Below are 12,067 nucleotides of genomic sequence, written 5' to 3'. Positions count from 1 at the left end.
TGTGTCAAAAAAATCATTTTGTGGGTGTAAATATGTATGACGGAGTATTATGTATCAAAATAAATAAAAGGGTAAAATATTACAATCAACCCTCTTGTGGTTTACATAAAGGTCAAGAAATCTCATTCTTATTATTTGAAAACAGCCAAAAGACCGCTTGATGATTTGGACTAATTTGGGAGAAGGACAGAAACCATCTAAATTACGGAAGCATGTAAAATTCTTATACTAACCTTGTTTTCAAACTATACCAAAAGTTGGTTAAGGAGTCAATTAAAATTTTAACAACTTTCTTGAATCCATTAAGAATAAAGTAAAATGTAGGGCTTAATTAAAATTATATTTTTGAAAAATAAGCTAATCCAAAAACGGATTCATTCGATCTAGCGGACACCACGAAGGTCGCTGCTTCCATCATGGTCATCCCATCTTCATCATTGAATCGTCACCATCTTCATCAGCCATCTCCACCACCGCCTCCCTAGGTCATCTTCGTCATTTTTACCATCATCATGTGTTTTTTGTGTTAAATTGATGCTATAAATTCAATCTATGGCTCCTAAGGATGATTTTAGTATCAATTTTACTAAATTTAGTGGTAATCTAGTGGAAATAGAGGACTAGACCTATTTTGATTGTAGGCTTTTTGAACTACTTTCTGGCCATTTTCAGCCAAGTTGGTTGCCATAATTCAGATCTACGTCAAAAATAGAATTTGAATTGAGGAATTTGTGAAGTTTTGATCTAACAGTGATGGAAGCGGTGGCGCCAGGAGGTTGACGGTGGTGACAGTTGGTGGCTCATGGCGGCAGCATCTCCATTATTGCATCTTGGATTGTTACATGGATTAGATTGGGAGCAAAAATGAAAATTAAAACTAAAAAGATAAAAGAAGAAAAAGGAAAGATAATGTTCTGGTCCGTAAGTAGGAGAAAGGGAAAGAAAAAAAAAAGACAAAAGAAAAAGAGAGAAGGAAGAGAAAGAAAAGAAAAGAAAAGGAAAGTAAAATAAAGGGGAAAGAAAATGCACGTTTCTGACTCCCGGTTTCAATTCAAAGCAAGAGAGAAGGAAAGCAAAAGAAATAATAAAAAAAAAAGGAAAGAAAACAAAAGAGGGTATTTTCGGATGAAAAGTTTCAACTTTTAGGCAAAACATTGCAACGGACAATCATATTTACGTATTAGGCGAGTGTGGTTCACTTTTCGTATTTTTCGTCCAAATTTCAATTTAGTCCAAAGCATAGGATATATTAATGGGTGTTTTCGAATATTAAGAAGGTTTCTTAATCATTATGTAAATTACAAGGGGATTTACTATATTTTATCCTAAATAAAAGAATAAGTTAGATCATATTTGAATCATGAATTTTTGTTAATGTAGTGTGACCCAAATATGAGCATCAACTAGGAGTGTGCAAAATCAAAAAATTTTGATTTACCGACCGAATTCGAAATTTTTGAAATCGATAAATCAGAAATCGGAATTGAATTCGGATTTTCTGAATTCATATATTTCGAATTTGGTTCGAATTCGGTAATGAAGTTTTTCAAATCGAAATTTTCGATTTCGAATTTCGATTTCAATTTCAAATTCGTTTTTAATATATAAATATATTTTTTATATATGTAATATAAAATTTATATAATATAATATAATATAAAATTTATATAACATTATATTATATAAATATAATAATATAAATATAATAATATAAATTTTATATTATATAATAAATTTTATATTATATAATAATATATAAATTTTTCCGAGGTGAAATCGGAATTCACCGAATTCCAAATTGAATTCGGTACGAATTCGAATTAGGAATTGGTGAATTCGAAATCGAATTCGGTCAAATTATCAGATACCAAAATTTCAAAAAATTCCGAATTCAAACTTTCGATTTACCGATTTCAAATTCGATGCATACCCTAGCATCAACCCATAAAGATTCTTTAGATTTTTGTGGGATGAAAAATCAAGAATTCGGCCCTTTAGTCTTATCGATTGATACGTAGCTTTTTGAAATCCAGCATCCCTTCTAGTTCCCAATGGTCTAATTGGATCTATCCTTCTTTCATAGCGTAGAAATATGAGTGGTGTAGGTATAAATGGTTGACAACTCAACACGAACCAGCCAAAAAATCGCTCAACTCGTCCAATTTTCCGGTCTACTTGCCAGTTGTATAACAAGACTTTCGTATTTTTCCTTTGAAAGGAGCAGTTCAAAGAAACGTATTCAACCGGCTAAGGAACTTATTCAACAAGTCTTTGTCAGCAATAATTCAGCTGTTAAACTACTTTCCTCTTTGCCATTTTTAATCTGCAACAACTAAGATACACTGCTCAAGGCCGAAGTTATGGCCACCCAAACTCCAAGCCTTCCTCGCATAGATTTTAGCAGTGAAAACTCAGAACCTGGCACAAGTTCTTGGCTATCCACAAGCAAGCAGGTCAAGGATGCACTTGAGAATCATGGGTTTTTTCTGGTAACTTACGACAAAATTTCTTCAGAAGTCAAGAATGCATTTATCTTAGCAATGAAGGAGTTCCACGATCTTCCCGAGGAGCAAAAAAGTCGGTTCACTTCAGATAAGCCTTATTTGGGTTATTTTGGGCAAGCTCGTGATGGTAAGCCTCCTATTCTTGAACTTGCAGCCATCGGAGATCCAACTAGTATACAAGCTGTTGAAGGTTTCACAAATCTCTTTCGCTCCTCTGGGAAGAAGGACCATTTAAGGTACAACTTAAAACTTTTTTTTGGGATGAAATACATTTTACTTCCCTGTGATTTAGAGATTTTTCATGTAATTTCTATAATTTCAAAAGTTATATATAACCATTTTCATAGTTTGAATTAAAGTGTCAAATTTATAAAAAAAATCCTCCGTAACGAAATTCAAGAAAATGTCAAGAATATCCTTGTTTAAAATTTAAAATGACTAAAATGATCAACATGCATAATCGTAATATATACAATACTTTAACGTCTTATGATTTTGTATTTTACTAGATAATCTTCTTAAAGTTTATTTTTTATCACATAATCCCTTTTGTGGTTTTTAAAATATATACATAAATCCCTGTAGTTGATTGATAATTTTCAACTTTACAGAGGAGTACTTTTGATATTATAGTTGAATTTGTTATGGAATGCAAATGCCGTAATTTTGATACTTTAATTCAAACTATGAGGCGGTTATATATAGTTTTTTAAACCACAAGAGGATTATGCGAAAAAATGCTAAATCACATGGGAGTAAAGTGTATTTTATCTTTTTTTTTTTTGGTACTTCATCATGCTTGAGTAAAATAATTTAGCTAAACACACACATCCACACATACTAAAATATATATAGTAATGGAAAAAGTTGTTGTACTTGTGGACTTAGAAAAAAAAAATCAATGTAATCGGAAAGGTTATAAACATAAGCGACGTATATGAAATTAGAAGAAGGTAAATGTAATTTTTATAAGGGATAACTGCCAGATCCTCCGTTGAGGTTTTTGACAATTTAACTTGTTAAGCATGTGGTTTACATTATTACATGCTAAAATGCTAAATGTTGTCTCTCCAATTTAACTTGTCTCTCCTGTTTTGAGTTCATACAAAATGCTAAAAACTATTTTTTACTGCCAAATTATCCTCGAATGGCTATGAAAAATTGATAAAACAATTCAAATGCAAAAGGGTGTGACTTAAAAAAGTAGGGAAAAAAGTTGAATTTGAAAGGATGGAAAGAGTTATGAAGCTATGAGAAAGTTGTGAAGAGAATTAAATGTGCAAGTCTTGATGCTTGGAAACACGTAGGCCCAAAGAAACAAGAACAATAAATTTGACTTTTAAAAAGCGATAGCAAAAAATTAAATTTAGAAAACTTTATCCTCATAAGCAATAATGAAACGTTGGTCAAATGATCCCGTTTCTTTGCATCAAATGAATGTCCTTGCATGCCCAAGAAGGTTTTGGTAAGTAGTACTTCCGAGCATCAACATTTAGAATTTTAATTCTCCTACTTCATCAAAGAATTTTACAACGTGCCCTAATAAACTCTCAAGATCATCTCTTTTTCTTTTTCCCATGCGTTTCAAGTTCTTGCTTTTTTTTTTTTTTTTTTAAAAAAAAACTTTAAATTTGTTATATTAGTTTGTAATTAGTAATTTAAGTGATAATTTAGAAAAGTCAATAATGGCTTCTAGCATTTTACATGATTTTTTTTTCTATTATAGATGATGGGTTGTATTGGTTACATTAAAATTAAACCGATAAAACTCAACATAGGAGTGGCCAATGCTGCATTGAAAACTCCAGGGGTTCCAACTGACATTATCAAAATTCTCAGGAGAGGATTATGAAATTATCCCTTTGAAAAGGCAAAAGAAAAGAGTCCCCACATTTATGATAAATCTCATTAAAATGTCATTGTAGTAACATAAGTTTTCTCTTTTTTTTTTATTTTTTTATTTTGTGTGCTTTCAAATTAACGATCAGGGAAATCATCCTTTCCTACACAAAGCAAGTGGCAGAATTGCATGAGCTGATACTCAAAATGGTACTTGAAGGCTATGGTGTTGAGAAATACTACGAATCTCTCAAAGAATCATTGGCTTATATATGTCGAGTAAACAAATATAGAGCAACAGAGCCGAATGAAAGAGATGTAGCTGTGGTTCCTCATACAGACTCGAGTTTCATGACCATACTTGATCAAAATGAAGTCAATGGTTTGGAGGTCAAGTCCAAGGATGGAAGTTGGGTTCCGGTTGATTTTCCTCCCTCATCCTTCGCCCTGGTTGCTGGTGATGGATTATTGGTAGGCTGCATTTTCCAAGTATTTATTAATTTGATGAATGCATTTATGATTGATCTCTTCTCACATTTTCGTAGGATTAGGATTCTTAATTTGTTTACGTAGTGGAATTGGTTAATGGCTCAGTTTCTTAGTATTAAATGCTACTCCCACCCACCTTCCCGAAAAGATTGTCACTTTTCTTTCTTTTTTTTCGATAGTCGGTAACAGTCTATTCTAGATCTACTCTTATTCTTACTCTAACTTATTCTATGAGGGATCAAACTGGACCTATAGAGAAACTGACGGGAATTGAATCACCTCGGATCAAATAGGTGTACTAGACACCCGTTTGGATTTGGAAAGCCACTACTGTGGCATTTGGTGGGAGGTAACCTCCCACCCCATCAAGCCTTAAAGGTTTGATGGTGGCCACCAGCTCAAAGCCAAAGCCTGGTGGTTTGGTTGTCACTTTTCAGGATAAGTGCTTTTTTATCAACAATGAAGACAATTTGGTCAAATTTTGGACTACTTTTCCTATACTATGCCCTCACAAAGCGCACTCACTAGCAGAGAAATGTCTTGGAAGTGAGCATGTGTGGGTCAGTTTGTTTGGTTTGTTTCAAGAATGTACGTATGATATGACTCCAGTCACTCAGCCATGCATGTAGATAACGTATCCTCCAGATTGAGTGGTGTATCTCACACACTAACCATTGACTGCTTTTAATGTTTCACTGACTAGTGAATTAAAGGTTTGAGGGCTCATAGTTTTTTAACTAGTAAGATAAGATAACTTTTGTCAGGTAGAGAAGGGAAAAGATTGGAATTTGGTGAGAAATACTTTTTCATTTTAGGTAAATGGCAATAGATTTGAGACACTTTTAATGGAACAACAGATGGAGCTAGTATAAGTGGTAGATTGATAGTTATGGTAAAATACCATCTCCCTAACCAACGCCTCGGGTGGTTGGCCACCATAAAGAATTTATGTCTCCATGGGGTGGAAAGTCAAGAATGTAAATCTTACTTTTTGTTACTTTGCCATTAACATATGACTTTTCCAAATTCATATGGGTGCCTAGTGCGCCCACCTAATCCGAAGATGGTTCAGCTTTCGTTGATTTTCCGTGGTCCAATTGATCCTCCTTAAAATAGATTAGAATAGGAGTAGGAATAGAAGCAGAGTGGATATTGCTGATTGATAAAATTAAAATTAAAATTAAAATACCATCTCTCATTTCATGATGTTTTATCTTTTGATTGTCAGTTCCTCAGTTACTTGTGCAATTATTTTTGCAACTATTTTCTGATGATAACTAACTCCGTCTGGCCTGACTTTTGAAAGCATAAAAAAAATATATATATATTTATATATTAGAGTGTGTGAGATATTTTTTCTTTCCACAGGCATGGAGCAATGGTAGGATACGCCCTAAGGTTCATCGAGTCATTATGCCAGCAGAAGAGCCAAGATACTCGATTGGATTATTTTGCTACACGCATGGGATAGTGGAAGCGCCAAAAGAGCTAGTTGATGAGCAACATCCTTTACTGTTCAAGCCATTCAATCATTTTGAATTGGTTTCTTTAACCCACACAAAAAAGTTATACCTAATTGAAGACAGGCTCAAAGTTCTTTATGGCGTTTAAGTAAAATATTTGCACATCCCAAGTGTTGCAGGTGGATGCATTACCTAATTTACAAGACTTAAGTTGGTGTCCTCAAATAAGGATAGTCTCATTCTGCTATGGCTGTCAAGTTTGTAAACTTTATGTGATTTCAGTTCGTAATTATGTTTTACAGTGCTTTGAGTCTCTGTTATCTTGATATACATAACTAGTTGGGCAAGCAGGGCTTGTTTTTTGAAGTCAAGAGTTCCATTAGGAAGATGTTTCAGTACTAATTGTTGGATCAAGTTAGTTTATCTGCTAGAGTTGTGTGGTTTTATAGAATGGGAACCAATTAATCCAACACTGCGAAATGCAGCAACGGTGAGTCCTAAAGGTTCTTGAACCACATTTAAACAGCAAATGGCTATCCGACGAACAGAACATAACGAGTCTTTGGAGATTACAGGAATTGGGCACTGGTAAGAAACCTCGAAAACGGGAGGAGGGGTGGAAAGTGAGGAAGAAAGGGTGTGGCAATAGAAGCAACTTCCGAAATGAAGGGGACTAAATAGAAACAAGAGAGATCCACCGAAGAAGATCCTCCTCCTCCCCTTCTTTCAGACTAAAAAGAGGATACGAACAAAATCGATGAAACGGAAGAAATCCGAGTGAATGGAAAGGAAAAAAACAAAGGATGAATTCCACTTTCATTTCACAGATACAGGCTATAACAATATGTCATTTTATGATTATGAGAATTCTTATCGGAATATGAATGAGAATCAAGAAAATTTGAAATTAAAAGATAAAAGAGCTGCTAAAAGAAAGGAACTCTTCCGCTTTGAAAAAACTCTTGTAACTACCCTGTATATTTATAAACCTCAGTGAACTTGTACGCTGGAAAACTTTCACCTTACAGTTGAACGTGAAATTGAGCAATCCCAGCCGAGAACATGAGTTGAGATTTTCCTTGTTCTATATTATTGACGCACCACCAAGTCAGAAATGGTTATGCCAGTCATGTAATCTTTTTTGGTCAACTTTGTAAGTAAATAGATTCCATGTTCTGGACCAAAAAAGAAAAAGGTAAAAAGATTCCATGTCCTTAGGGGCCAAAAAAAAAAAAAGGAAAAAGTTTCTCATACTGAACTCAGTTTTATCTAAATTCATTTGACCTTATGAGCTATATCCAAGTTTTCTATTACAAAGACTTGACTCATTTGAAGCTCTTCTTGACAGAACTTCCTACAAAGGGAGTTTCACTGCCAGTATACCATTTAATCCAATAAAGGGAGTCACAGATACAATTAAAAGATAATATGAAAATTGCAGACATAGCATCAAGAACTCATCATCCTTATCCTTGTGCTGTCCAAAAGTTATAATGTAGAGAGAGAGAGAGAGAGAGAGAGAGAGAGATCTCCTCAAGAAGCATTGCGAGTCGACTTTGATACCCTATAGGGGAGTACCATCAACAATAGCCTCGAGGATCTTCTTCTCCAAATCAGCTTCATTAATCCATACTGAACTTTGTCGACGAAGAAGCTCATTCTTCTCCTCCTCCTTTTCCTCAACTCGTTTTGTTCTCATTCTCCAGTACTCAAGCTTCTGAGCTCTTTCTTTCAACTGCAGCAATGATATACGGAACGTCAGGGACAATATAAAGATATATATCCTACATGAACCAATTCGTATAAAGCAAACCACAACGTTCAATTTCATACAAACTGGTATTACTAGGGGGGCTTTTACATTAAGCTAGACCATAACGAACGAGGTTGTCAAATGCTCTGCAACTTCGCATAAGGAGAACAAAATAAATAAATAAATAAAGAACAAAGTGTAATCATTAATGCCTCCACAATAAAGCAATCTAAGCATCAATAAATCATTAATGCTTTTCTTAACATTAATACCATTAACATACATATGCATAATGGAATCATAGTCAAGTGGAGATGCCTCTACAATAAAGCAATTTAAGCATCAATAAATCATTAATGCTTTTCTTAACATTACTACCATTAGCATACAAATATGTAACATGCATGTCAGATTTTTACTGCTGCTATCAGTGTACATGAACTCTACATGGAAATAACTCTCACTAAACAAATTCTGGCTTTATCTTTACATGAAATCCATTTCCCTAAACTAGTATTACGAGGTCCTGTATCAATTAACTGCGCTGTGCAGTCTTATGAAAAACAAGCAACAAACAAATTTTCCAAGAAAAAAGAAAAGCAACAGATGATGTCTCAGTGGAAAACCAGACACTGATTCCATTAACTTATTACAGAAGCTCAACATATGTACACATTTTATCTTCAAAATAGTTTTCCTAATGCAAGAGAATCACTTCTGCACAGCACACTGCAGCAGTATCAGTACATGTTCTTTGTACCTTCTAGTTGTGTGATAATCTCAAAAAACTCTTTATTATCAGTCTCTAGTCCTATCCTGGCCTCCCCACTTCTCCACTTCTTACTTGGTCTATTTTTGGTTTCATCTTATTTCCTTGCTAAAAGGCAAATAACTTTATTCAATCCTAGAAAATTTTTTTTGCCATAAATGATGCACTAGCTCCAAGTTTGTTCAGATGCAAATTTAGACAGATTTTATCATTCCAAACTGTTTACAGGTCAAGGACCTTCTCTACGCATTCTGGGACACGAACTTCAACCTCAATTCCCCCTTCCACCTCCCCTTCTGGAACAAAAATTAAAACAGAAAAAGAAATCAGACAAAACATGGAGCTAGGAATGAACATCACGAATTAAATGGAAGGGAATAGTATCAAAAACCATTCACACTCTTATGTTCCTTGAGGTAATGTCTGATGAGAATGGTCCATGGAATTTGTAAAAAAAAAAAAAGCATACTTATTGGCAACCAAGACTTTTAATGGCAACCAATGTGGGAACCCAAATTTGACCGTAAGAAGGAAAGTTGAAACACAGCAACCACTCAGATTAAAAGGATACCCTCAACCTTCAAAGCTCAATAAATAAAGCCAAAATCACACAGTTAAGAAAGGACAATTAACCAAAAGGCATGCCATTCAGTACCGTGGAAACCTCTCTTTGGACCAAAAGCTTTACTTAAGCAATATATTCCTGATCTTGGGTCTCCAGAGAGTTGTCTTCTTCATATTCATAGATGAACTGCTACATCATCAAATTACTCCTAGCAATCACTACTGCCTGTGTCTCCAAACCCAGTTCATTTGGTACCGACACTAGCTAGGTGACCCTGATTCCCCTAGTTCGACCCTCAACCCCCTCCTTTACCCTTACCCTTTGTAAGGCGTGAAGTCTCCCTTAAACCCACCTGTAAACAATAGTGTCTTTATCACTCTTCACCGCTTAATTCCAGGTTTTGATTACGTTCTGTTACTTTAACCATATACATTGGCAGAAATTTGACGCCATACATTTACCACGTGACTGCAACATAAAAGATAATACAAAATTATTACAACCTATTGATATCAACTCCATTACCATGTAACCTGTATGTCTGCACAATAGCAAACTAACCTGAATTTCAAGAAAATACTAGTTCTCTTTCTTATGGGGAAAAAAAGAAGCAACTTTTCAGGATCCCTGACAGTAACATGACTGAAAGTAAAGTGAAGTTCAATCTTGAAAGGTCAACTTTACTCTAAAACTTCTGTAGGATCCTTTTGATCATAAGAGAAAAACACCAAAACTCACATACTACGGAAGGCTATTGCTGTAGAGCGATGCATGGTTTGGTTCAACTGGGTTTGGCCTCCAAGTCATACTTTCATGTAAGTGGTAACAAAGAAGCATCGGCAAGAACTCCATTTCATCTCAGATAATCACTCAATCAAAAGCTCTTCACAGACCTGTTCCTCTTCTTCTACATCCATTTTAGTTTTCTACCAAAACAAGTAAATGTGTACAGCACTTTAAAGCCCATTCTAGCTCCATAAATCAGCTTGTTCACAGTAGTTAATCATAGGTTCAACTTCAAATCCACAACACAAGAAAAAAAATTTTTGGCTGGAACCTTGAGAACTATTTCACATCAATAAACATCTTCTTTATTGTAAATTTCAATAACGAAACATAATGAGTGGTATTTTCTTGGTAGTTAGGCCTCAACTTTAACAGAAACTTTTGGACAAGAAGGCAACTATTTTCACAGAATTCCCAAGATCATCTTTCCTATGTCCTTTACTCAGTGATTCTTCAACGTAAATACATTTCTTGACTAACAATATTTCAAAATTACAAGCACACATATTCCAATTAGGCCATGCACCCATAGGATTCATGATTCAGAACAATCAGAGCCTTGCTTGTTATTTACTAATCAAATATATCATCAAATTGTTCAAGATTATCACTTATTCAGAAAAAGATTCGTCCTTCAAAACTCATGTCCTAACACTCAAACAGCTATTGTGTGATTTTATAGGAAAACTACAAACGCATCAGTATCAACATTTTACCATAAACTTTAAACCAAGTAAACGGAAAAGAGAGAATGAACTGAACCAAAGGAGGACAAAACAGTAAATTGACAACATACTAGGGTTTGTCGGAACTCCTCCTCGGCAACTTCTCTTTCTTTCGCCTTGGCCTTCTTCTCGGCCTCTTTCGCCGTTTTCCTCTGTTCACTTGCGATCCTCAATGCCTCTTTCTTCGCTTCGTCCTTCTTAAGCTTTTCGAGCTTCTGAAATTCCATTTCGCGAATGTACTCTTTGCGGACGGCTTTGACCTTCTTCCCATACTCCCGCCGCAACATCGCGAGCTTCGCCTGAGCTTCTTTGGGGTCCTTTGGGGCTTTCCATGAGCTGAGGTACTTGTCTGGCGGGAGAAACTCGTGATTACGCTGGTGATCGACGTGGTGAGTGGTGGTAGTGGAGAAGGCGTTGCGAAGGTGGAAGAGAGGGTTTAATGACGCTGCAGGGGGTGGTTCGCGGCGGAGGAGGTGGCGAGATAAGGACATTTTATCTTTTATTTTTTCTGTTTAGCCTTCAAATTTGAGAAGGGGAGGGTTCTACTTCTAGCTGGGGTTTATCATTCCGGCTTCGCGTGTAAAGTACTGTTTGGGGGTCCAACCAACAATTTGACTTATATATATATATAGTCTTTTAGTTAAACACAACTTTTCTTCTTGAAAATACAAACGAAGTTGGAGATACAAAGTTTTTTTTCTAATACAACACTAGAAAGATTTTAAATTCTCAAGAGAAAAAATTCGATAATGTCTCCTCTTGTTTAGAGTTTTCGTATAAATTTTCACATAAATTTTTTGATGTTTCATTGAAAAGATGCTACTTTATTATTGTAGATGTGGTGAATTTTGGATTAGCTATTTTTTGAGGTGTTTTTAAAAAATATATATATAGTCTTTTACTTAAACACAACTTTTCTTCTTGAAAATACAAACGAAGTTGGAGATACGAAGTTTTTTTCTAATACAACACTAGAAAGATTTTAAATTCTTAAGAGAAAAAATTCGATAATGTCTCCTCTTGTTTAGAGTTTTCGTATAAATTTTCACATAAATTTTTTAATGTTTCATTGAAAAGATGCTACTTTATTATTGTAGATGTGGTGAATTTTTTCAAACTTTATTGAAAGATAATCCATTATTATTGTAGAAATCGTAATGCTTTGAAACATTTT

General features: G+C 34.8%; 2 protein-coding genes across 3 annotated transcripts; one reads left to right on the top strand and one right to left on the bottom strand.

Annotated features, from left to right (window-relative positions):
- Positions 1 to 2,235: 2,235 nt before the first annotated feature.
- Positions 2,236 to 6,661, top strand: LOC113736326 (deoxypodophyllotoxin synthase). Of its 2 annotated transcripts, XM_027263242.2 has the most exons (4): positions 2,236 to 2,577; positions 2,659 to 2,740; positions 4,493 to 4,814; positions 6,201 to 6,661. In XM_027263242.2, the coding sequence occupies exons 1-4, from the start codon at positions 2,361 to 2,363 to the stop codon at positions 6,441 to 6,443; spliced, it is 864 nt and encodes a 287-aa protein (XP_027119043.1). In that variant the 5' UTR covers positions 2,236 to 2,360; the 3' UTR covers positions 6,444 to 6,661. The 2 variants fall into 2 exon arrangements, with proteins under 2 accessions (XP_027119043.1, XP_027119042.1); XM_027263241.2 differs by having other exon boundaries at positions 2,237 to 2,740.
- An 863-nt stretch (positions 6,662 to 7,524) lies between these two features.
- On the bottom strand, positions 7,525 to 11,489 carry LOC113736892 (uncharacterized). The gene is made up of 2 exons (XM_027264089.2): positions 10,965 to 11,489; positions 7,525 to 8,030 (listed from the first exon to the last, which is right to left on the bottom strand). Exons 1-2 carry the CDS (start codon positions 11,382 to 11,384, stop codon positions 7,860 to 7,862), a joined length of 591 nt encoding a protein of 196 aa, XP_027119890.1. The 5' UTR covers positions 11,385 to 11,489; the 3' UTR covers positions 7,525 to 7,859.
- Between the last annotated feature and the right edge of the window lie 578 nt (positions 11,490 to 12,067).

This window comes from Coffea arabica, chromosome 3e (assembly GCF_036785885.1).
Source record: "Coffea arabica cultivar ET-39 chromosome 3e, Coffea Arabica ET-39 HiFi, whole genome shotgun sequence".
In the NCBI taxonomy this organism is placed as follows: domain Eukaryota; kingdom Viridiplantae; phylum Streptophyta; class Magnoliopsida; order Gentianales; family Rubiaceae; genus Coffea; species Coffea arabica.
The sequence above is the reverse complement of the archived record's forward strand: the minus strand, read 5'-3'. Positions and strand labels throughout refer to the sequence as shown.